This window comes from Penicillium cosmopolitanum (assembly GCF_028827165.1).
Source record: "Penicillium cosmopolitanum strain IBT 29677 chromosome Unknown utg000004l:1.0-4361866.0:1.0-4365735.0, whole genome shotgun sequence".
Lineage (NCBI taxonomy): Eukaryota > Fungi > Ascomycota > Eurotiomycetes > Eurotiales > Aspergillaceae > Penicillium > Penicillium cosmopolitanum.
The window spans coordinates 1,452,247-1,476,165 of record NW_026622674.1 but is presented as its reverse complement, the minus strand read 5'-3'; the positions used below and the strand labels follow the sequence as shown (position 1 = coordinate 1,476,165).

The window sequence follows — 23,919 nt, the reverse complement described above, 5'->3', positions numbered from 1 at the left end:
CGGAGATTTTGCATCGCATTGCATCAACGTCTCCATGTCGATCACGACTGTGAGGCTCCAGGCTTCGCATGTTGAATGAGTATAAGAGCATTCCGTCAACTATGTATAGACTAGCCTTTGAAATGTCGCATCCAATTCTCAGTTTGACGGAGAAATATAATCCGGCTCTAGTCAAAATTTCCCCGGATCTGATCGCTTGCGGGGTACTGGATATATTTCCCATACGGACACCACTGGTGGCAGTGACATCCATGGATATAAATCATCCCAGTGACAAAAGTGATCTGAACAATTATTCAACTACCTAGGAAGTAGCTGTCAACTTGAAAACGCTATCCTTCAATTCAAAATTTGCCGAGCCGAAGAAATGCAGTTACCATTCGTATTATCTTCCTTGTTGCTTCTCACCTCCGTCCGAGCCGTAGATGCATCACCAACTACGAAATCAACAGACAAATTCCAATGGTCGTCCAAAAAAGGCTTGTAAGTGAAATAAATTTATATTTCTAAATTATTACTGAATGGAAATCTGACATCTACTTCAGGATTGCATTTGGAGATTCATATACCTACGTCCAAGGAACTCACGGGCACCAAAACTACAGCTTCATTGGAGATGCTTTCGATTTTGCCTTCGACGAGCAGACTCTACTCTCCAATAAGATCGTACAAAATCAAGTAATGCTCTCCTCTAATATTGAACCATTCTTCCATGCCCCAATTTGACTAATATATACTTATTTTCAATTAGACAGCAACAGCCGAAGGAGGCCCAAATTGGGTAGAATATCTCACAGACTGCGGCGTCAAACCAGGCCTAACCTCACCCCGAACCTGCAAAAAGCAACTATGGGATTTTGCATTCGCAGGTTCTGACATTTCCACCCATTAGTTCGTACCCAACCTGTCGGCCCTTCATGTTCGAACCCAAGCTCTCGAGAGGTACTAGTACTACTACTAGTACCTACTAGGTAGGACTAATACTAACATCAAAATCACCACCAGCACCCCCCTCCACCACAACTTCACCGTCTCACTCGTCAACCAAACCCACCAATTCAAACAATTCGCCCACACCCCCCCTAACCAAATTCCTCCAACCAAGAGACTCCCTAATAGCAATTTGGATCGGCATAAACGACATAAACGACAGTTCAAAATACACCGTCGACTTCCCAACCTTCTACAAATCACTCACATCTACCCTCTTCACCTCCGTAACCGACCTATACAATCTAGGCTACAGATCATTTCTCTTCATGAACCTTCCCCCGCTAGACCAAACACCAGGAAACCAAGTCTCCGGCTCGCCGCACCCGAATGCAACGCAGGTGGGATGGTATAATACCGCGCTTTCTGAACAAGCGCGTCAATTCGCGCGTGGAAGAACAGATGCTGAGGTTAGGGTCTTTGATGCTCATGCTCATTTGAGTGGGATTTTGGATCATCCTGCGAGGTATGGGATTGTTAATACGACGAATTTTTGTGCTGGGTATGATCAGCCTGATATTGGGGATAATTATTTGAGTTATGGGTGTCCTACGTCGTTGGATACGTATTTTTGGTTTAATTCTGGACATATGACTAGTCATGTGCATCGGATTCTGGCGGAGCAGTTGCAGGAATGGTTACGGGGTTAGTTGGTGCGTCTAGGAGGAACTTGAATGTACGGCTTCGAATATAGGGTTCCAAGGTTGAACATTGGTAAATGCACTGGTATCTACTGGCTGACACTACGCTTTACCGATGGAGAAATAGTTCAATGATCAACTTTTCAATTATGAACATACACACTTGAGACTGGTTTGTTGATCAGGTGAAGCGACATTGCGCTGAAATCCAGAACATAGAAAAACTTTTGCGAATAATCAACATGTATGATTTGGCCACGTGAACCCAAGCTCTAGGATTTGGGGAATAGGTGGGAACGAAGACCCGGGAGTGCGGAACTCATCGCCAGATATTCATGTAACCGATTAAAAAAAATCATGTAAGACTGTCTATGACATCGAAAGTAACGCCGTCCGTACCGAATTACGCGAGAACCGAAGTGAAGCAAAATGAAAAGGGAGTCTACCAGTAACACAGAGCAGGGCGAGCTCGAGGGATTGCTCGGGGAAGGGCGCGTTTACCAACGACGGTTACCACCAAGACCGCTGTTGTTGGAGCCGGTCACACCGCCGCCGCCACCACGGCCCCAGCCACCACGGCCACGACCACGGCCACCCCAGCGGCCACCACCGCCGCCGCCACCGCTGTAGCGGACCATCTCAGCAAGGCGAGGATCGATCTGTTGCTTGGCCTCAGAAAGAATGGTGACCAAGTCACGAGCCTGCTTGGAGTCTGTAGAGAGATGATGGTTAGATATCACGTGGACAAGGGAACAATCAAAGGGAAATGAAACATACTGTCAGTGGTGAAGAACGTGATGGCGGTACCCTTAGCACCGGCACGACCAGTACGACCGATACGGTGAACGTAGTCCTCGGAGTTGTTGGGGTAGTCATAGTTCAACACGTGAGTAATGTCGCGAACATCTTGAATACGGTTTCGTTAGCAAACAGATCATTAGTGGGGTAATAATATGGTGATGGCCATAGAGGGCCCCTTCTCAGTCGTGTAGGACTGGATACATAACTGCTCTCTTCAGGGCGTTTTCCAAAAGAAGAAATCCAAAAGAAGAAACCCCGAGCAAAAGGAAGCGAGTCCATGAGGTGACGGTAATCGTGGTCCTAGAGTAACCTTGGAAATAAATGCAGCTTGAACAGACCAGGAACAACGGTTGAGATACGAAAACTCCAACTCTCTTACGAGTTGCTGCCACAAAGGAGTCGGAGAAATCCTGTCAGGAACTGCTGTCTGCTACGCTGCACTGTGAGTCCAAGGTCCTCCTGGTATGGTAACCATTTAAGATGACCTGAAAGTCCGCCTGGACGAGTCGTGTTTAAACCAACACACTTCAAGAGAGTTGAGCACCGTGCCATTTGCGTCGTACAAGATCACACAGGTGAGTTTTTCAAGGGCTCCTCAAGGGGGGAGATGGGGGAGTTTGAGGGAGGGGGGAAGGGGTTGTAGTTTGTTCATACCGATACCACGGGAAGCCACATCGGTGGCCACCATGATGGGGCTCTTGCCCTGCTTGAACTCGTTCAAGACCCAGTCACGCTCCTGTTGTTGCTTGTCACCGTGGATGGCTAGAGGGAAGAGGAGGTTAGCAAATGTCGTCAAGAAAAGCAGGAGTCGGGGCTTGGAACTTACAAAGCGCGGGCCATCCATCTTGACGGAGGAAACGAGTGATCTCGTCGGCGATACGCTTGGTACCAGTGAAGATGAGAATCTTGTTAGAGCGGTCCTCCATGATCTTCTCCATATGCTTGATCATGCGGTCACGCTTCTCAAAGTCGGACATAACTTCGACAATCTGGGTGATACGGTGGTTGGCGGAAAGATCCAGCGAACCAATGTTGACCTGGATGTAGTCGTTCAGGAAGTCAGAAGCGAGCTGACGGACCTCCTTAGGCCAGGTGGCGGACCACATGCAAGTTTGACGGTCAGGGCGAATCTGGCCAATGATCTTGCGAATTTGAGGCTCGAAACCCATGTCCAGCATGCGATCAGCCTCATCGAGAACCAGGTAGGTAACACGACGCAGGTTGGTACGGCCAGCCTCCAGCATGTCGATAAGACGACCGGGAGTGGCAATGCAAACCTCGACACCACGGGACAGATCACGGATCTGAGGACCCTTGGGGACACCACCGTAAACACAGGTGTTGCGAATGCGGGAGGACTTTCCGAACTTGGTGATCTCAGCCTGAATCTGGACAGCCAGCTCACGAGTGGGAGCCAGGACCAGGACGATGGGACCATCGCCAGGAGACAGCAGGGGCTGAGCGTTGATGTGAACAATAGCGGGAAGACAGTAGGTCAGAGTCTTTCCGGAACCAGTCTCGGCAATACCGACAACATCACGTCCAGAGAGGGACATGGGCCAACCCTGGGACTGGATGGAGGTGGGCTTATCGAAGCCCTGGGCCTTGACCTCGGACAAAACGTAGGAAGGGAAGCCAGCCTCATCGAAGGTCTCGACGGGGCGAGGGACACCAGTACCCTGAATAGCCATCTTGTTTGCCGCGCGGAACTCCTGCACCTGCTCTTCCGAGCGGTTGGTGACATCCTCGTGCTCCTTGTAGAAAGACTTCTCGAACTTGGGCATGGTGCTGAGGTCTAGACGATTGTTAGTATTCTTGCGGTCGGACAAGGAGAATATCCCATGGAAGTTTTCAGCACTTACCCCATTCTTGCTGCTTGAGACCCTGGCCGAGGTTTGACATGCGGTCACCACCAGCACCTCCAAAGCCACCGCCGCCGCCGCCGTAGCCACCACCACCGCCGCCGTAACCACCGCGACCACCACCACCTCCGTAGCCACCACCGCCGGAGTAGCCATTGGAGCCGCCGTTCTCATAACCACCACCACCGTTGCGGGAGCTGGAGACACCGTTAGCAAAAGGTCACAGATCATGGGAAAAAGTGCGCGAGTGCATCGACCGGCAGACGTGGCCGGAGGTACCTGATCTCGATCCAGGCACCAGTCTAGGCTGGATGAGTTGAGAGGTCACTCTCACAGCCAGATGCGCCTAAGAAGAGGGATGCACACGCCATGTTGCCGACGAAAACGCGACAAAGGACAGAGGACAAAGGGGGTTGATCCCGGAGGATAAGAGACTTACCGGTAAGAATCGCCGCCGCGAGAATAGCCACCGCCGCCGTAAGACATGATGGAAACTGTGTTGTTTTTGTTGATGGGGATGAAGTGAGTGAGATATAAAGGGGGATGAGAGGGGGAGGAGAGAAAAGAGAGAACTGGGGAGGTTGTTGACAAGGATGAGTTCGCTGAGAACTTGAGGAAGGAATAAGAAAAAAACGCCAGGGGAGGAAGGAGGCAAAAAAAAAAAGTTTCCATATCGGGGATAGCGTGCCACGTGACTCTGCCTGGCCGGGTTCCGCGGTTTCGAACAAAGAAATTTTGTTAGAGTTTGATGGTGGCGGTGGGCAGTGGTACTCCAGGTACTACACTTGACTGAACTGAATGGCAATTCTCATATATTTGTTAACTATGCCTTGGTTTTAATGAATTATCTGTATCACAATGCCTTCTTTCACCCTATTTCACCTATTTCACAAACACTCTGGTATCACACCTTCTGGTCGCTTAACCCCATATCCCAGAAGCGGATCTCCAGCTCCGTAGCCCGCATAAAGATCTGGATTAATTCCTCCATACGACTGGGCGATACCTTTTGCATATGTTTCTCCAGTAGTTCTACCGAAATGAGAATTAGTTCAGCACCCGGCAAGGGAGGCCATAGTTGACTTACCGGATCCCAGGCGAACGGCTTCCGTATAGTCCTCGGCAACATAGTTCTCAATCCATTTCCAGTATTGGTTCCCCTTCCGAAGAGTACCGTTTTCAGAATGAAGTCGTCTGGCGATGGCACCGTATCCGATCAAACAAGGTGCCAATGCCATCTGTAGCGCGAGCCAATCCTCGGATTGTCCCACGTCGAGTATATACCGGCTGTATGCAGTGCACGCTATTCCGGTATGATCGAGTCAGATATTGCATGGAAACGAGAGAATTGAAACTTGAACCCAACTAAGGTTGGGTCAAAGAACGATAAAACTGACCGATGGTTTCCGAGTGAGCCTCTATCTCTTCCTTGGATAGACCAAAAGATGCACAGTAGTCCAGATGCAGTGCCATTTCTCGCTGAATGTGTAGTACAATTTGGGCCGACTAAGCTTTGAGTCAGGCATGATGCAATAGGAAATGTAGATCGATACTTACCGCCGCTATCGAGTCCATCGTCTTTGCTTTGTAAGAGGCAAGTGCGTTGCTTCGGGCGAATTGAACCTGGAAGTGTTTAATACTTTGTGCCGGAAGTGTTGGAGAAGTGGGAGTGTCGCAAATGAACTCACCAGGTATAGATAATCCTGCACGAGATACTCCTTGAATCGATCTAATGGAAGCGTACCCTGGCCCAGGCCTTCAACAAACTCATGATGGGTAAACTTTTGCCAGACTGGCTGAACATCCGGGCGATCCAGAACGTATTCGATGAATCGACCGCTGCATATCGTTCCGATTAGCGCATGCATATATATCAAAAACAAAGCGAGAGGACAACATACGGCGCAAAAGGCATCGTGTACATCGAGTGGAAGTGGTTAATGGGCCCACTCCCTTGCCAAGATCAGTACTCGTTTTAATACCTACCTCAACGAACCGAACGGCGTTGCGAACCGCTCGGATCATGTCCTTCCTTTGGGCCAGGTTTGCCGCGATTGCCGATGCCAATGAGCAGCCAGTACCATGGGTATTCTTAGAAACCAAGAATTCCGTCTCGAACAAAGTTGTGGTGTCTCCATCAACAAGAATATCAACCACAATGGTTCCATCTTGTGGGTTTTGGGCCGTTTTGTGGTCCTTCGTTAGAGGGAGGTGACCACCCTTCAGTAGTACAGCTTTGGGGCCCAGCGAGCGTATTTGTTTAGCAAGCGAGATCATTCCAGCTAAATCTGTAGGTTCCGGAGCTTCATCACCGGCGTCCTTGATAAGAAGCTGAGCCTCCGGAATATTGGGGGTCAGGACGGTCGTGAGAGGGAGAAGCTTTGTTCGGAGTTCTTTGACAGCCTTTTCCGGTAGCAACTGTGATCCGCTTGTGGAAATCATTACCTATACGATTATGAGCACGAGAAAGGTAGATAAGCCGGGCAGAGTGTCTGTTACCGGATCAAGGACAATTGGGGGAAGCTTGTGGGCTTGCAATGTTTCTGCGATGACATCAATCGTCTCGGCGGACGATAGCATTCCTGCTCACGGTCAGCAGAGGTTCTGGGTAGGGTCACAAACTGTTTGAAAAAAGGACACACCCAACTTGACTACATCGGTGCCGACATCCTCAAGGCCAGCATTGATTTGCTTTCGAACAAATTCAGCGGGGACTACAAAGATGTCCTGCACGCCGAGGGTGTTTTGTGCAGTGAGTCCGGTTGTAGCCGTGAGGGCATAGACACCGTGAGCTGCCAGAACTCTCTGGTCAGCCTCAAGACCGCTGTTGACTGAATTAGCTTCAAAGATTCACATATTGAGCCATTGATCCGGCAGTATCAATGCGATGCGTCAACGAGGGTAGCAGCAGGCATGCCGTTTACCGGTGGAGGGGTACAGAACGAGATTGACTTACGCGCCACCTGAACTGTCGGACCCTGCGATCACAAGAACCCGTTTGACAGACATGATTCAAGCCAATTGAATTGCCAGGATGCGATGGAGGGAAAGTTGGAAAAGCCGCCGCAATGAGGGTGGGGGAGGTGAAGTGCGATAACCGATAACACGATTTGCTTCTCTCCAGTTGGTTCCTCCATTGGACGGTGGGTCGGGGTGCAGCATAGAGCCACTTTGAGTGCCATCTTCATTGAATTTGTTTAAATTCTCTTTTATTTTTGAACTTTGGATTTGAAAGTATCCACATTAGCTGCTTTAAAAAAATTCAAGTCAGTCAGTACCGCTCAAGCCTTGACCGTTACTGTTTAGCACCACACATCGCAACCATTAAAAGCCTGGAGATGAAACTTGAATTTTAGATTGTGTTAAGATCTGCTTATGGCACATTTCTATCTACTTTGAATATCTGGAACGTTGAAAAAAGCCACTTGAACAGTGATATCATCCCGAATGTGGCGGGAGAAAGGGGCGCCAAATGCCAGACGACTAGCGATCAACTCATGATGATTTCCTCCAAGGGAATTGCGTACAAGATGAACCGCAGCATTCTCATCTTGCACAGTTGTTCTCTCCTCCATGAACTTCCAATTCATTCCTTCCAAAATTGCCCAAAGTCGAATGGTTCGTAGGTCGGTTCCAATTCCATTCCTTTCTCTGATGGCTCGAGCCACTTTCCCACCAGGTCGACCGCTTGTTGATTCGAAAGCATATCCCACAAGCCATCCGAAGCCATAATAAGGAACGAAGGCCTGGTCGGGTCGATCTTCGTCGATGTAATGACCGGTTCTGCGGTCAGATACGGCGGTGTTCGCACGTCGTATCTAGGCGTCAAGGGCGAGGGCCCGTTGAAGTTTTGTTTCATTTCTTTCTGAAATTCCAGGGACCATTTCCACCGGCTATCGCCGAATGCCCGGGAGACCGCCAATCCAAGTACACGGCCGTTCTTGACCATTTCCTCTTCCCCCGGATGCTCTTTTTGCAACCTTTCAACCTCCCCCATGTTATAGCCTGTTTGATCGATGGACAACGGAATTGCCTCCCACTTTCCATCTGGACCCTTTTGTCCTAGAACTGCCCTGGAATCACCGGTGCAGGCCACGTGTAATTTGCTTGAGACAGGATCATAGAGAGACAAGAGCGCGCAGGAGCCGGCATAGGCAGGAGCCAGCAGCTTCACCTTTTCGTGCAGTGGGATTTTGCTTCGTGTCAATTCAGCAGCGTCGTCAATGATTGCTTTGTCGAGATCCATGAACCCCTTCGTGATAGCATTATGGATCGATTCTTCGGCCACGGAGTCGTTGCTTGGGAGAGACTTCATTTGACCAAGACTGTGCGCCAAGAAAGGCACCAGCTGCTTCTCCAATAGATCGGCTGTCTGTGACCCGGCATGTCCATCGAATACGGCCCATGTCATCCATTGACTGCCATCGTTCCGAGGGGATGGGAGTTTACCATGGAGAAATTTATCCTCACAGGGGCTGTTGGAAGCCAATTGCGTACCATAGTATCGATCGACACCGGAAACATTATCGACTCTGTGAGAATATGCCCCCTCCGAGACAATTTGGGTGACTTCATCTTTAGATGGACCTGGTGGAAGGTTCAATTGAGTTGTTGGGGAACCTTCAAAGCGTGGAACATCATCCCGCGTTGTTGTCAACCACCAAAGGCCCGGAGAACTGATAAACCCAAAAAGAGCGATATTTCTTCTGAAATTGGAAGATGGTACTTTTGTTGAATAGGGATGACTCGCATGTGCTCGTGGGATTCCGCGACTTAAACGCGCTCGAATCACGCGAGAGAATTGAAACATTGCTGCTCAAAGCAACGAAGAAGATGCGGATAGGAACCCAGGATGAAAGAGTTTCAGTGAGTCTGAGCTAAATATGACAGGAACATGGAATATCTCCCAATCTGACCTTCGGTAAGGACAGTTGCAGCTCGAGCTGAACCTCGGAAGAGCATCTCCCTTGCGTTATATATGCTTAGTCATCATACAAACAGGCCGGATGTTAAATCCAAAAGGAGTTCGGACGTGGCTGATTTGTTGACTTGGAAGGTTTAGAGAAAAAAAAAGAAAAAAAAAAGCAAATATAAGTTTGCATGAATGCTGCAAGGCCTGGAGATAGGATCGATCAGTGGGACCAGATCAGATGTCTGTCATTACCTTTTTTTTACAGGGGTCCGAACTCCGCTAACCTTTGCCTAGATTAGCCTAATCCCTGGCTGGTTATTTTATGTAGTACAAACTGTCGCCATGAAAGACATCTTCAAGTTCCATATAACTACTACCTAGGTTTCCAAGTCTCTCTGCGGTTACTAACTGGTAGTTACTACTAATTATATAACATTGACCCGGAGATATACCGAATTCGTTGCAACTAGGAGTCAAAAAGTAAACCTCCTTCAACACACTAGTAACATAGTGCTACCAACAATAGATGGGTCTTTCTATTCTAAGAGGTATTACGTCTCGAATGGTAAAAACTACAAAGTATTGGTAAAGAAAGAAGCTCATAAAATCCTAAAACAAATGAAGATAGCATTAGGCAAATTGATACCTCATAACCCCAGCCATCCAAGAGAAAAACCTATGTACAAATTCCCCCCAAAAAGTCATACGCCACCAGGGCATTTATTGTAACATGAAGCGGAAAAGGCTATCCATTTCAACCCACTGCCGACCGCACTTCTTCAAATAACCATCAGCAACAGCCTTGATCGTGCCAAACCGCGTCCGGTTGAACTCGGCGAGAGCAGCGAGGCTATCCTTCTTTTCCCCAGTCTCCTTGCTGGCCGCAGTCTTCGCCTTCTCCACATCCCAGAGACCAGAGAAGTACAGGAGCTGGTTGTAGATTTGCTTCTCGTTATACTCATAGGACATACGGCCCAGACAGCCCTCGGCGCGACCTCGAGGACCGAGGCATCGGTGTCCGTATACACTGATCTGTCGTGTGCGGTTGCCACAGGCGGAGTCGTCGCAAACCAGCCATCCCTCATAGTATGCTGCTGTTTGTTCACGAAGCTGGCTCTCCAATTGTGCGACAATACTGAGGACGGAGAATGGTTTCTGGCATCCCTCGTTGGGACAGATGATTCCATTGGCGGTACACATTTGGGGGGAGTCAACCAATCCTTCGAAGGTGGAGTCTTGTTTGCAGTGTCGGCACTTGAGAGTGAAGCGTGCTGCATCGGCAAACCGGACGGAATCGGGAATCTGGGACTCTAAGGGGAAGATCTCGGCATCTTGTTGCTTGTTGCCACTCGAGGTATTGATCTGGTACTTGCGGGTATCAAGTCCAAGGCATTCGGCGAGGCGCACAGCATCGGTACCGGGAATGGGTGCACACAAACGCTCAATGGGAGGGAAGATTTGCTTCAGAAGATAGAATTCGATATCAGGCTTGAGTTCCGAGTTTGGCCTCAGAACATCTTGAGGGCTGTAAGATCGCTTGGCTGGGGGTAAAGCCGCTGTCTCGGCGTCGCCGCTGGTGACAATGTAGGAGATAACGTCGTTTGGTCGAATGTTCTTACCCCGAGCAATGTCTCGGAGGGCAACCTGTGCTGGCGGCATACTCTCCTTGTTGGGATATTCTTGGGGTCGTTTAGAAAGTTTCTGTAAAATCGGAATAGTTAGCACTTAGATGTCACCAGATGTCTTCTGTGCTCCACCTACCGTATAAATAACGTATTTCTGAACAGGAACCGCGAACTCCTTCATCTTTTCAGCCAGCTCGCGCAGATAATCGTGAACCTTGTTGAGGACAACTTCCTGATCCTCACCAGACAAAATCTCATTGAGAAGTCGGGAAGAGACCTCCTTCGAAAGAGCACAGTATTCACGTCTCTTCATATCCAGACCCTTGACCTCGAGCTTTTCGATGTACTTGCCATCTACCTCTGTGAGATTGACAGCGGCGTACTTCTTCTTCGCATGCAGCAACAGGCGGCGGAAAACATTATCAATATCGATCTCCAGCAGTCGATAACGTTCGTTGACTGATTTCTTGAATTCTTCTCCGACCTTCAGCGCGTCGCTGATAGTGTCCATGTTGGTGTTGATCATGACGGAATCTGTGTCACCATAAATGACACGCAGCTGCTTACTCTCAGCCAGGTCTTTGGTGCTGCGAAGAATCTCACGGCCCTTGAAGGTAGTGAGCATCGCCAGAGGGCGAGCGTAGAAACGACTTTGGGTGTATCCCAAACATCCGTACATTGAGTTGGCAGTAAGCTTGAAGGCAAGTTGCTTCGTATCCCACAGAGCCAATTGCTCGGGTGTCGCACGCTTGTCCTTCATCAGCTTCTTCACCTCGCGTCGACGGCCAACCAAGGTTGAAATCAGACGTGGCAGCACTCCTTGGTCTTGGTCTGAAGAGGGAACTTCAGGTACCTTCTCCTCATTCTCATTTTCAGCCTGTATTGAAGTTAGCTAATGTTTCGTGGACTCAAGGGCTCTCAGAGATTGAGTACTTACCGAAGATGTTCGGTCGACCGTTGTAAAGCAGATGTTGAACTCCTGAATGATACTAGGGTACAGACTGTTGAAATCCATAACCAGGATGAATCGATCATACAATCCCTTTTCGGGTTCGAAAACGAGACCTCCCTTATACTTGTCCTTCTTCTTCTTGTCGCCGGCCTCTTCATCGTCGCCATCTTGCATTTTCTCTTCGGCTTTTTGCAGGCGTGCTGAGTACTTGTCGGGGCAAATGTACTTGTTGCGATGGAATTCATGAAGCAGAATGTACTCGTTACGTTCGGCGCGAGTACCGCTCAAAGTACGTGCCCATGAGTTACCGGCGATGTTTGTCAATACCTTGGTGAGAGGAAGCATCTGCAAGCGCAATACCAAGGCAGCAACGAAGTAAGTATCTGTATCGGCGTGGTTGACAAAGTTCATGAGACCTTCTTTCGTTGATGCCCATGATTTCAAAGCTGCCTCAACATCGACCTCTTGGCGAACATTACCTTCACCTAGATAGAGCTGGCACATCTCTGACAAGCTCCACGATTGACATTTCATCATAAGAGACTATTCGCTGGATTAGTAATCTGTTTATCAATATAATGGGACAGTTCTTACCTTGCCCATGTCGTTGCCAGTATCACACAGCAGTCTACCTGCGATAAGTTGTCGCTCAGCAAAGAAGCTGCCTCCCCTGTTGAAGTTCTTTGGCCAGTCGCCACGGCGGAGTCGACCGATGCGGTGCCAACCTGGAGTCTTCTTCTCCTTCATACGATTGAGAAGAATGCTGAGATCGACATCTTGCAATTGATGGCCCATTATCACATCTGGGTCCATCTTCTCAAACAACGCTAAGAATTTGCTGAGCAAGAACTGCTCGCTCTTCTCAAGCATGAAAGTGCCTCGTTGCTTTTTCGTTTCGGCCTCGAAGTGCATTGGGTAAGAATTTCCAGCTGGGCGCATAACGGTAAATGTCTTGCAAGGAAGCTTTTCAGGAGGTGTTGTATCCGTTAGAGAGACATTTTCGTAGACTCGAGCACTGGCCAAGAGGATCTCCTGCTTGTTTTCCTTCACGTTGAGTTGGGTACGGAAGGAAAGACTCATCAAAGTCAGGGGTGGCGTATCTAGGTTCTCGGAATCTGGAACTGGGCTGACTAGAGCCGGCTTGGATGCCTGGCACTCGAATTTGCACCAGGAAGCGTTGTTGACAGCGGAGAAGTCGGCTTCGTCGATTTTGAGCCAGCAAGGACCCATAATATTTTTCCATAGGACAAACTGCTCGAAAAGGGAAGTGTTTGTGCCAAAGACGTGGGAGAAAGTCTCGCCCTTTACATCCATTGGTAGAGCGGGTTTGTCGTATGGGTATAGTAGCTTGAGATATTCGCTCTCCTTAGGAACGCCTCGCATCTCAAATGCATACTTTCGGGTGCAAGGTTTGATCTTGTGCATACCAACACGCACACGCGTCATCATCTCATCGACCTCCTGATAGACGTCTTCCATGCCAACTTCCTCCTCGGTTTCCCGTCCTTGCTTGTGACGGTGCTGGCGTGGCAGGAAGTAAAGCTTGCGCAGGATGTTGTCGACCTTCACGAAGGCACTGACATAAGATCCGTTCTGCTTGTTCTTCACCTTTCCGAACAAACAGAGGCTACCGTTGACTTCTGTGTAGTCGAGCCAGAACATTCGCAGACTTCCATCTTCTTCCACAACATCCTGAGCACGCAGCTTTCCAAAGGACCGCATCTCCGGGGCCGGGCTGCTAAGGACATTAAGCTTGTCTCTCACATCATTCCAAGAAGGATCCATGACTTCCGGGGCGGCCTTGGCTGGTGATGAGCTTGCAGGGGTCGGGAGAATCTCTTTCTTGAGCTTCGGCGGAGGCCGACTGCCGGTCATATTGATGTTGGCTGTCTTTGTGCCTGCGCTGACAGTCGCTTGTGCCACATCCATCATATCAATATCTTCATCATCAGATACCTCGTTCTTGATGATTGGAACAATCGTCTTACGCTCCACGGCCTTGCTGATGGGAGATGAGGGTAGGGGGTCGTTCATGTCCACATCGTCATCGTCGACCATGGGAAGCGGGCCATCCGAGTCGAGATTGGGTTGTTCCAACTTGACTGGTGAACTTGGCATATCATTTTCGTCTTTCGGGCGAACCTTTTCGCTGCGTCGCTTCTCGGACAAAGGCGGGGAGAGCACACGAACTTTGCGTCGGGCATCGGACTTGATGAGATTTCGCGTAGGAACGTGTTTGCGAACGACGTTTGTATCGACTTCTCCGAGCAAGTCTGCCATGAAGGCATCATCTTCGGCGGTGGCAACGGGCTAGTCGTAGTCGGTCTTTGTTAGACGGGACACCTGCGAGGGAGGGTACAGGGAGTGGAGCGGAGCAGAAATGAACTCACCTTGGGCTTTGGTGCGCTTGCCGCAGAAGTTCCGCTGTTGAAGTATTTCGAGATTCCATTATTAATCTTTTCCTTCCGTTGTTTCTCCTCCTCACGCTTTCGCTTGGCAGCTTTGCTTTGTGCGGGTAATTCGTCGCTATCGTCACTGTCGTATTCTGCGGTGTGTTCGTTCCAAACTTCTCGCCCATCGTCTGCGTATCCGGCTCCATTGTCGTCGACAACGAAGTCGTCCTCGTCAAGACGGTCGCGAATGATCTTCTTGTAGCCGTCATCGTCGACTTCTTCGTAAATGTCGCCTTGTTCCTCGACTTCGTAGGTGTCGATGCGTTTTTTGCCGGAGGCACGGAGGGCCTTCAGCTCAGCCAATCTCTCACGAGCAGAAGGCATGGCTATTGGTGTTTTGGACGAATGCCCATAAACAGAATGGGTCTGGGAAGCAACAATGGTTGCGGGGGTGAGGAAATACAAGGGAGATCTTCGATCGCGCTTTCGACGGAGCGCGACGCGCAGCGCGGCGCGTTGAGTGGTTTAGTAATGAATTGCGGCCTTGGTGCCTTAACCACCAGTCCTAGTTAGGCCTTGACTTGGGAAGTCATATATTCACACCAATTAGTTATTCATTTTAGTGAGGTAGAACATAATCCTTACAATACAAATATAAGTGCAATTGGCTTGGCAAACTCATCTCACCAGGGAATCAATGGTGATTTACACGGCGGGGAAAACGGGCAGTCTGAAATTGAAAAGATGGGTTTAATACAGTCCTATGTTAAAGTCGAGCCTGCAGTGGCAAGATTTAACCTCACCTAGGTGCCAGACAGAGACACTAGAGTATTACTAAGTCAATAGAACAGGAGCTGGGTACTCATTGCCCAGGTATGAATGATAAGTAGATGTTTAGATAGAACATGGTTGAGTTTGGATTGCCGAGTTACAAGGCCAATTATTCGAGGTATAGTATAGAACCGTTTATTGAAGGCTGTACATGTTAACATTTGGGATTGCTGATCGTTAGAGGGGTTCATTCTTTGACCCGGAGGCTCTAAGATCCGTTAGTTACTAGTACCTAGCAGGTAGCAAGAGAGAAGTACTCTTAGTACTATGTTGACCTGCTACGAGTGCTGGTGTCTTTACCGGCGTACGCAAAGTCAAGCCTTGTAGTCAGGTGTTGCCAGTGCTTGATACATCTGATACATCTGCAGTCTGGGACGGCCAGTCGGCAGAGCAGCAAAGATAACGTTTAGACATCCTGGGATGGAACCAAAAATTGAACAAGATAAAAACCCGGTGTTATTTGAGCAGATTTTCCTGGCCTATGCTAGGTATGTTTTCCAGCCGTGAGAAACAGCGCCAGTAAAAAAAAGAACATAGGATCTCCATCCTCTCCACACCCAGTCAGTAAAACCGGTACCGGGATCAAGGACCGCTTTCCGAACTGAATGTCGATCCTACTTCCACGAGACAGCCAAGCTTTTTCTTTCAAATCAAACAAAAGCTCCTCATGGCACAACCGTAATCCTCCCTAGAAACCCAATCCACCAAGAAGACAAATGGAAACAGAACAAGTCGTAAGATGAGATATGAAAAGACATGAACGTTCCACCCTCCTTTCCGTTTTTTTGATAAATTCTCCTCTCTTTTTTCGCCCGCGTAAGGATATACACTGGTAGCGAGGGGAATTTAACGGTAGGACTTCTGGTAACGGGCGCGGGCACCGCGACCACCGAACTTCTTGGGCTCCGCGCGGCGGTTGTCGGCGACCAGCAGGGTGCGGTCGTACTGGGCGAAAGCCTGCTTGAGCTGGTTCTTGGAGTGCTCATCGACGTACTTCTGGTAATAAGCGACGATGGACTTGGCGATGGCCTGACGGATGGCGTAGACCTGGGAGGTGTGACCACCACCGGTGACACGGACGCGGATGTCAATACCGGCGAACTTGTCCTGGCCGACGATCAGGAGGGGCTCGTAGACCTGAATTGAAGAGAGTCTGTCAGAAAATCGGTTCGTCGCATAACATTGCCGCCAGCCAGTATTCCAATATAATCGTGATTCCTCCTCTTGTGGTTGTTGTGTTGCCCCATTGGCGTGGCTGGCGGCAAAAGTTGGTGTGCGGTTGTGTGGAGCGTACCTTGAAGCGGAGGATCTCGGGCTGGACCAGAGAGATGGGCTGGCCGTTAACCTTGATGAGGCCCTTGCCTTGCTGTAAATCGAAAAAGTCTCAGCGTGCTGTTCATTCATGATGTAGTGAAAACCCCCATGCGCCAAATGTGACCAATGTGTCCTTCCATCACTGCTATCCCACAACATCTCAAATTTCGGATTCCTTCGATAACCAGTCACATTTCGTTGTCGACACCATTTCCCAGTCACTTCTTTGGCTTTCCTTCACATTGTTCCATTTGGCGCAGGGGGAGAGTATAAATCGGGGGGTGGGTGGGTTTGTGTGGCATCGTCTTCATACCTTGCAGTGGGCGACAGCGGTGGCTATTGAAAATCGAACATCAGCACTTCAATCTTCTCCATGAACAGGTCGTATTTCGCGAAACTCACCCGTCTTCTTCTTGCCGAAGCATTGCACACTCGGGACGGAAGCCATGGTGGGTAAAATGGCCCTGGTCGGTTGTCGATAGGGAGGGAGTGTGTTGTCGTGGGAGATGGAAAAGAAGTCGACCGCGAATTCCCACACTACGGCGATTCGCCTGAATTGCCCTTGAAAGTGCGGGTTTCGCTTAGAGCTGGGCTAACCCGGATTTGGTTAGTGTCATTTGACGCTAGGGCTTGGATCACATGATCGTTGCTGACTGATGCGTCGGAGCTCGGGGGCAGAAAGTTCGGGGAACTCTGAACTCTGCTGGGCCGCAAAGGATCGCGTGTTTGGCCTGCTATCACTCCATTCCCCCTCCCTCCTTTACATTTGACAAGATGTCGCAAACCGTCGGCAAGGTGTGTACTGGCTGAAATTGCTGGATACCCATATATCTCCCCGCAATTCCCGCAGAATAGCCCGTAAGACTAACATATATCTTTCTCAGACCCGTCTTGCTTATTCTCGAGCGTGGCATTATGTCGATGCTGGCTCCGACTCACGCTCTCTCGGCCGTCTGGCTTCCTCAATCGCCCTCGTGCTGATGGGCAAGAACAAGCCCATCTACGATCCCTCGACGGACTGCGGTGACTACGTCGTGGTTGCGGGCTGCCATGATCTGCGAACAACCGGAAAGAAACGCTTCCAGAAGCTGTACTATACCCACACAACTCGCCCCGGTAGCTTGAAGAGTATGACAATGGACCAAATGTTTGCCAAATGGGGTGGTGGAGAGGTATTGCGCCGCGCTGTGAAGGGCATGCTACCCAAGAACCGCCTTCAGGAGCCCCGGCTGGCTCGGCTCAAGAGTAAGTTTTCCGGAGGAGAACTCTGAGCGCGGATGGTCAAGACTCGCTCCGCGCAATTGGTGGCATTACTGACATATATGATATAGCTTTCGAAGGCCTCTCCCATCCCTACAAGGAGAACATCGTCAAGTTTGGAAACGAATCGGTTCTGAGTAACCCCAAGGTGCAAGAAGCCTTCAAGGAGGCCAAGACATCCGCATAATTCTTTTCCTTCTGTCTCGCATTATTCAATTATTACGCCCTCGCCCGGGGGCTGTCTGTATTCTATTTCTTTGTTATGATCCAAAACCGCAAGCGCATGGGTCCGGAGTCCATTTTTTGTTCTTGGGAGTGACATTTCTCTTCTATGTTTTTTTATGGTTTTTCAACTACAAAGGTCTCTTCTTGGAATGTACTTATATAGCAGACCGAATGGAAATAAAAAAGAAATGTGTTCCGAAATGACATTGGGCCGTGTCGATCCACTCCCAGTGGTTGGTATATAGAGACATACTATGTACAGGGAAACTCCATGCTAACAAAGAAATCCGACGTCGGTTTTGACCGATACGGTGGCATTTACAGGCGGGCCTTCTGGTTGGCACGGCCGACGGTGCACTTGATGAGACCGTTAGGGTTGGACTGGGGGGGCGTAAACCTCGGCGTCCTTGCCAGTGTTCTTGGTGCCCTTGTGCCAGCTGAGATCTGTAAATGAGTTAGTCTAGGTTTCAAGCAGTATACAGTCGGAAAGGTTATATAGGACTTACCGATCTCGAAGTAGTGGTTGTTGGGCAGAGCGTAGTCGACAGTGTCGAGCAGAGGCTCAGCGGCGAGGATGATCTCTCCCATCTTATACATAGTAGCCTGCACACTGGCGCTGTTGTCCTCGGCAAAGGTCTTGAGAGTGGTGTTGCGGGCAACCTCGTAGGCGGGGTTGAACCTGCGGGCGTTGGCCTTGACCTGAGAGAGGTTGCTGAAGCGGCGCCACTGCCAGTCGGCGGCAACGTCAGTGCTGAGAATACGGTCCCAGGTCTCCTTGAGGGTGGTGAACTCGTCACGGAGGAAGCCATGGAACTGCGAGCCAGTGCTCTTGAGCACGGTCAGGTTCTTGATGGAAGACTGAATGTCGATGCCCCTGCCCTCGTGGACATCAACCTGGACATTGCGGGTCTCACCACCCTCCTTGACGAAAGAGTGAGGGTGAGGCTTGCCATCAACGTCCATGCGCACCCAGCGGTGGGTAACAATGTTGACGTGAGCGGCGTGGATGTGACTGTACTTCTCGACGAAGTGCGTGCCGAGGATGGAGCCGAACAGCTCCGGGGGAGTAACGGGCTGTTGCTTGGCGGTGATGTAGATAGTGTTCTTGATGGAGTCGGTAGCGACGACAACACTGTTGTCGGCCTTAGTGTAGCTGTAAACCGCTTTTGTTAGCTCTGTGTCGAGCTGCGTTTTTGAGAGAAGCGCGTCCCCGCACGCAGATAAGGGATCTTCGTCTCAAGCCTCCAACTATGGGAATGAATGAATGAGTGAAGAACTTACGAGGTCTCAATATCACCCTCGAGCAGAACGCAGACGGTCATCTCAACAACAGTCTGGACGCCAGTTTTCTCATCGCGGTGGACCTTGTACACGCGGACATTGTCCTTGCCATAGCGGGCGGCGGCGAGAGCACTCATTGTGAAATTTGGGGGAGGAGTTGGAGGTGGAGATGGAGATGGAGATAAGATCGACGAGAAATCGAAGGGTGCCGGAACTGGACGTGAGGTAGAGAAGATGGAATTGAAGCGGAGACTCAACGAGCTGATCTGGAGTCAAGACAGCGGTCGCGGCAACGTAAAGTATTTATTTGGCCAGCACATGGTCTGATGCGCGCGGGCGAGTGAAGGCATCGGCGGGCTCCGATGCCCGCACGACGGCCGCGCCCCCCACACCTCGAGAGACAATCTTGGACCATTGGAGAGCTTATGCTTATCGGACCCCCTGCAAACGGTTCAAACTGGCGCCTGTGCCACCTGGGATTTGCTGACCACCTGGGCAGATCCCGGGGGTGAGCAGGTCCATCCTGTTACTCCGTGCTCACCCTCTACCCCAGACTCTCGGAGGCCAACCGACGTGTCGCTTTCGCGTTACTCCCTTAGCGGGGAGTAGCTTGCGATTATCCGAAATCCGTATCCGAAAATGCGAAAATGCGAATCCCGAGTCCACTCTGCTGCTCCCTTACTCGTCTTTTTTTTGGACCTGTGGGAACCCAGGGATTTGAAGGCCTCCACTTCCGTCGGCGACCTCCACCTGCACCTGTCCTCGCGGCCACCTGCGGTTGTCACTTTCTGAGGGATTTCTGCTCGGGATTTCTGCTCGGGATTTCGCATGCATTTGCATTTTGGGAGAGAGGAGAGGAAAGAATGAGAGTCAATGTAGGCGGTGCTGTGCGATCTCATTTCAGCCAAAAAAACACTGCTCTTTTCTCTTTCCTGGCAGTCGCGACTTTGTGAACGATAACTCCGTGCCTTCCAGGTTTGCAGCTGCACCACCACTACAACATTCTACTACTACAACTACAACTACTAGTAGTACTAGTAGTACTAGTAGTCCCGTACTAGCTACATACTTAGCATGGAGAGAGGTCTCAAGGAGAGCGGAGGATCTTCTATGAAAATCGTCTTACAGGACGACATCTCCATACCCCATAAGACCTTCTAAGTTCTAACATCAGCGCTAATCATGAATACGATGCTTCCAGAGGACCACGCAAGGTGAATTATCTGAACAAATTTAGAGCATCTAATTGACTAAGTCTGGCTGCTTGGTTAAATATGAAGGGTCATATCCATAATAGAAGACCCACCAGCTAATGAATCCAAGAAAAGCCACTTCTAGTTTAGTTTGCAACCCACGAATCGGAGGTGGTCCTTGTAAACGATAGGCGAGCTTAAATCCTGATGCATCGGATCGACCGCGCTATTCCCATCCCAGTGGCTGTCACAAGGAAAGCACACTGCGTGGGCATGGACTTAACTTGCCAACCAATTCAAATAGTAGTTAACTGTCTGTAGCACGGGTGAATTGGCTCATGCTACAATGCTTCAAGTTACCAAGGACGATAAGTCCCCAACATCGCAAGTTCTATGGGTATATCAACAAAGCGACAGTCCGTTCCCAAAAAGGAAATCGCCATATTCTAGCCCCTGAGGTGTGTAGGGGGGTTTCTTTTCTCTATAAATAATTACAAAACAGAAATTCGACTAGAGTCCTATATAAAATATATACCAAAATCCGAGAAATGGGGCAGTGAGAGCAAAAAAGGAAAAAAGAGAAAAGTCGGGCCCCCGAGTCGAACGGGGATTACTTACAGCACTCGAAGTCTGGAAGGGTATGTCCCCTTGTACTAACCCGGCGGATTTGGAAAGTATGGATGCATTTACCCTCATCACCGAGCAAATCTCCGAATTGGATGTCGAAGGTCGTATACCTGGCTCAGGTACCGTGGCTGCATAGTAGTACGAAGCAGCCAAATGGCAGATGGCCAATTGGTGTTTGTTATTACATTTCTGTACTCGGTAGGTCTATATCACATCTACATTGAGCATATCAAAGAGATATAGGTATCCCCATTGGGAATCAATATAGGTATACATGTGACAAGCTTGCTCCATTGGTACTGGTACTTTACCTAGGTAAAATAATAGTACCTAGGTATACTTGCTTGACTATTGACTTCCAGGAAGTGTATGCGTACGAAGCTCCAGGGCTCAATATTAAGCTTCGAAACCACTGTGCAAAAATTTTAAAATTACTACCTTGCAGCCTCTCAGAGGCTTTCTTAAACCACCATGACGCTTTATTACATTACCTAGTCTCAAAAGAGCTGGTTCTCAGCTGGTATCTTATTGTTTGTAGTGGGTGGCTTTTTTGCGTTTCCCTGCTATCCTCTCAAGTCTCCCGGGTTACAATAAATCAGATGGAATGCGGAGAGAATTGAGATGATGGTTCGCTGGTCCGTCGGCTCGATAGACTTCGCAAAAGCCAGTGGCATGTTCAATGACTAAGCGCGCCAAAGGATAAAGTAAACATTCCAAGTTTGGCCAGCAACCCCTAGTTTGAGATGGATAAGAGAAGATGATGGGACTATGTTGATTTATTTCATCACTAGACCCAAAGATCCCTTCATCTGCCGGGTATTACCATCTCTACCTCCCTTTGCAAGTTTCCTTCCACATCTTGCTGTCAAACGAAAAAATGTGCCGATCAAAACTTGCGATCACGCTTTTCTTGCTAATTTCAGTGAATGCAAGGACCCACGAAGAGAGAGAATCACAATATGACTTTGTTATTGTTGGAGGAGGTACAAGTGGCTTGGTTGTTGCCAACAGACTTTCAGAAATGAGCGACGTCACTGTGGCTGTCATCGAAGCTGGAGATTCGGTTCTTAACAATTCAAATGTGACCAGCGTTACAGGATACGGTCGTAGCTTCGGAACTGCTATTGACTGGCAATACCAAACCGAGGACCAAAAGTACGCCGGAGGATCGAAACAGATTATGCGCGCCGGAAAGGCTATAGGAGGTACAAGCACTATTAACGGTAAGTGGTGCTCCTATACCTCTCATGAATTCTTTTTTTCATGCTAATTCTAATTCATCCGGCCAGGCATGTCATACACTCGGGCGCAAAATGTGCAAATTGACAGTTGGGAATCACTTGGAAACAAAGGATGGAATTGGCAGAGCCTATTCCCTTACTACATGAAATCAGAGGGATTCCAGGTACCCACTCAAGACCAAATTTCGTTCGGTGCAGATTACTACTCGGACTATCATGGAGAGCATGGTCCGATGAAAGTCGGCTGGCCGAAATTCTTGACCAACAGCACAGTACTTCCTGCACTTGACGAATCCTTTAACCATCTAGGTGTCCCTTATAATCGTGACGTTAATGGCGGCCTTATGGTTGGGCTAACCTCTCATCCTAATACAATCGATAGCGAGGCAAACGTTCGCCATGATGCTGCCAGAGCATACTACTGGCCATATCAAAGTCGACCTAACCTCAAGATTATCTCCAATACGCACGCGAACAAAATAATTTGGGGCAATGATTCGGACGGTGACGCAGTCGCAATTGGAGTCGAAGTTAACAATATAAATGGAAAGCAAATAATACACGCATCAAAGGAGGTGATCTTGTCAGCTGGATCTTTGAAGTCACCTGCCCTCTTGGAGTTGTCCGGCATTGGCAACCCCGATATTCTCAACAAATACGATATACCCGTCAAAGTCAACATTTCCACCGTTGGAGAGAACTTGCAGGATCAAACAAACAACGGTCTCTCCTACGAGGGAAAGGAGTTTTGGCTGGGCTCACCGACTTTCTCCGCTTTACCGTCCGCCGACCAGCTATACGGAGAAAGTTTCTATACTATCGCCTCCAACGTTAATTCCAGTCTCGCCGACTACGCCGAAACCATCGCCAACTCCTCAAATGGTGCGCTCAAAGCATCTAACCTTCTCGCTGTATTCCAGGTTCAGTGGGATTTGATCTTCAGATCAAAAGTTCCATTTGCGGAGATCGTGTTCCTCCCAATTGCACACACATTTTCTGTTGAATATTGGCCTCTACTTCCTTTCTCAAGAGGCAGTATACACATTAAATCCGCAGACCCCTCGGAACCGGCAGCAATCAATCCGAATTACTTTATGTTCGAGCAAGATCTTACTACGCAGTCCGATGTGGCTTGGTATATCCGGAAGGTATTCGGTACTCGTCCTCTGGCAGATCTCGTGGGAGACGAGCGTTCACCAGGACTGGAGCATGTTCCTGAGAATGCATCCGACTCTACTTGGAATAGCTGGGTTAAGGCCAACTGTCAGTACCTCCAATTGTATCCCAAATGTCCTAGAAGGTTGGTTGCTGACTCCCCATCTAGACAGATCAAACTTCCACCCAGTTGGCACTGCTAGTATGCTTCCCCGGAACAAGGGTGGAGTTGTGAACACCGATCTCAAGGTTTACGGTACCAAGAATGTCCGGGTCATTGATGCATCTGTATTACCATACCAACTTTGTGGACATTTGACAAGCACTCTTTATGCCATGGCCGAAAGGGCGTCAGATCTGATCAAGAGGAGATATACATTTTGAATGAAACTTAACGACATCCACCCAAGACAATAAACCTCCAAAGCACCTAGTCTTAAGCATCGTGTATGGCTTCCGCGTGGCCACAACTACAACAAGGATAGCCTCCCTCTGGGTGATATCCTGCCATTTGAAACCCCGTGCATCTACACCGGTAGCCTTCTTTGTCATATCCAGGACATTTGACCTTGTAGTCACCACGGAAGAGGAAGGGCGTTGTAAGGAACTCGAGCCA

General features: G+C 49.3%; 10 protein-coding genes across 10 annotated transcripts; 4 read left to right on the top strand and 6 right to left on the bottom strand.

The window, feature by feature from the left end:
• Positions 1–367: 367 nt before the first annotated feature.
• Positions 368–892, top strand: N7509_001980 (uncharacterized protein; the record flags this gene model as incomplete). Its single annotated transcript, XM_056626617.1, has 3 exons — positions 368–483; positions 546–678; positions 752–892. The coding sequence occupies 3 exons, from the start codon at positions 368–370 to the stop codon at positions 890–892; spliced, it is 390 nt and encodes a 129-aa protein (XP_056492412.1).
• A 25-nt stretch (positions 893–917) lies between these two features.
• N7509_001979 (SGNH/GDSL hydrolase family protein) lies at positions 918–1,640 on the top strand (the record flags this gene model as incomplete). Its single annotated transcript, XM_056626616.1, has 2 exons — positions 918–942; positions 1,006–1,640. The coding sequence occupies 2 exons, from the start codon at positions 918–920 to the stop codon at positions 1,638–1,640; spliced, it is 660 nt and encodes a 219-aa protein (XP_056492411.1).
• Positions 1,641–2,128: 488 nt separating this feature from the next.
• Positions 2,129–4,780, bottom strand: N7509_001978 (DEAD-box ATP-dependent RNA helicase DBP2; the record flags this gene model as incomplete). Its single annotated transcript, XM_056626615.1, has 6 exons — positions 2,129–2,343; positions 2,409–2,537; positions 3,087–3,194; positions 3,259–4,227; positions 4,295–4,491; positions 4,734–4,780. 6 exons carry the CDS (start codon positions 4,778–4,780, stop codon positions 2,129–2,131), a joined length of 1,665 nt encoding a protein of 554 aa, XP_056492410.1.
• Positions 4,781–5,198: 418 nt separating this feature from the next.
• On the bottom strand, positions 5,199–7,303 carry N7509_001977 (uncharacterized protein; the record flags this gene model as incomplete). Its single annotated transcript, XM_056626614.1, has 9 exons — positions 5,199–5,326; positions 5,382–5,597; positions 5,692–5,800; positions 5,852–5,917; positions 5,983–6,133; positions 6,189–6,739; positions 6,794–6,876; positions 6,937–7,118; positions 7,251–7,303. The coding sequence occupies 9 exons, from the start codon at positions 7,301–7,303 to the stop codon at positions 5,199–5,201; spliced, it is 1,539 nt and encodes a 512-aa protein (XP_056492409.1).
• Positions 7,304–7,880: 577 nt separating this feature from the next.
• N7509_001976 (PP2C family serine/threonine-protein phosphatase) lies at positions 7,881–9,104 on the bottom strand (the record flags this gene model as incomplete). Its single annotated transcript, XM_056626613.1, has 1 exon — positions 7,881–9,104. One exon carries the CDS (start codon positions 9,102–9,104, stop codon positions 7,881–7,883), a length of 1,224 nt encoding a protein of 407 aa, XP_056492408.1.
• Positions 9,105–9,926: 822 nt separating this feature from the next.
• Positions 9,927–14,560, bottom strand: N7509_001975 (DNA-directed DNA polymerase alpha catalytic subunit POL1; the record flags this gene model as incomplete). Its single annotated transcript, XM_056626612.1, has 5 exons — positions 9,927–10,907; positions 10,968–11,708; positions 11,769–12,326; positions 12,378–14,093; positions 14,174–14,560. The coding sequence occupies 5 exons, from the start codon at positions 14,558–14,560 to the stop codon at positions 9,927–9,929; spliced, it is 4,383 nt and encodes a 1,460-aa protein (XP_056492407.1).
• Positions 14,561–15,853: 1,293 nt separating this feature from the next.
• On the bottom strand, positions 15,854–16,769 carry N7509_001974 (40S ribosomal protein uS9; the record flags this gene model as incomplete). Its single annotated transcript, XM_056626611.1, has 4 exons — positions 15,854–16,144; positions 16,302–16,373; positions 16,635–16,657; positions 16,724–16,769. 4 exons carry the CDS (start codon positions 16,767–16,769, stop codon positions 15,854–15,856), a joined length of 432 nt encoding a protein of 143 aa, XP_056492406.1.
• Positions 16,770–17,095: 326 nt separating this feature from the next.
• N7509_001973 (mitochondrial 54S ribosomal protein uL13m) lies at positions 17,096–17,768 on the top strand (the record flags this gene model as incomplete). Its single annotated transcript, XM_056626610.1, has 3 exons — positions 17,096–17,116; positions 17,206–17,566; positions 17,653–17,768. The coding sequence occupies 3 exons, from the start codon at positions 17,096–17,098 to the stop codon at positions 17,766–17,768; spliced, it is 498 nt and encodes a 165-aa protein (XP_056492405.1).
• Positions 17,769–18,176: 408 nt separating this feature from the next.
• On the bottom strand, positions 18,177–19,224 carry N7509_001972 (urate oxidase; the record flags this gene model as incomplete). Its single annotated transcript, XM_056626609.1, has 3 exons — positions 18,177–18,250; positions 18,313–18,959; positions 19,088–19,224. The coding sequence occupies 3 exons, from the start codon at positions 19,222–19,224 to the stop codon at positions 18,177–18,179; spliced, it is 858 nt and encodes a 285-aa protein (XP_056492404.1).
• A 2,560-nt stretch (positions 19,225–21,784) lies between these two features.
• N7509_001971 (GMC family oxidoreductase) lies at positions 21,785–23,687 on the top strand (the record flags this gene model as incomplete). The annotated part of the gene is made up of 3 exons (XM_056626608.1): positions 21,785–22,130; positions 22,197–23,411; positions 23,473–23,687. The coding sequence occupies 3 exons, from the start codon at positions 21,785–21,787 to the stop codon at positions 23,685–23,687; spliced, it is 1,776 nt and encodes a 591-aa protein (XP_056492403.1).
• Positions 23,688–23,919: the final 232 nt, after the last annotated feature.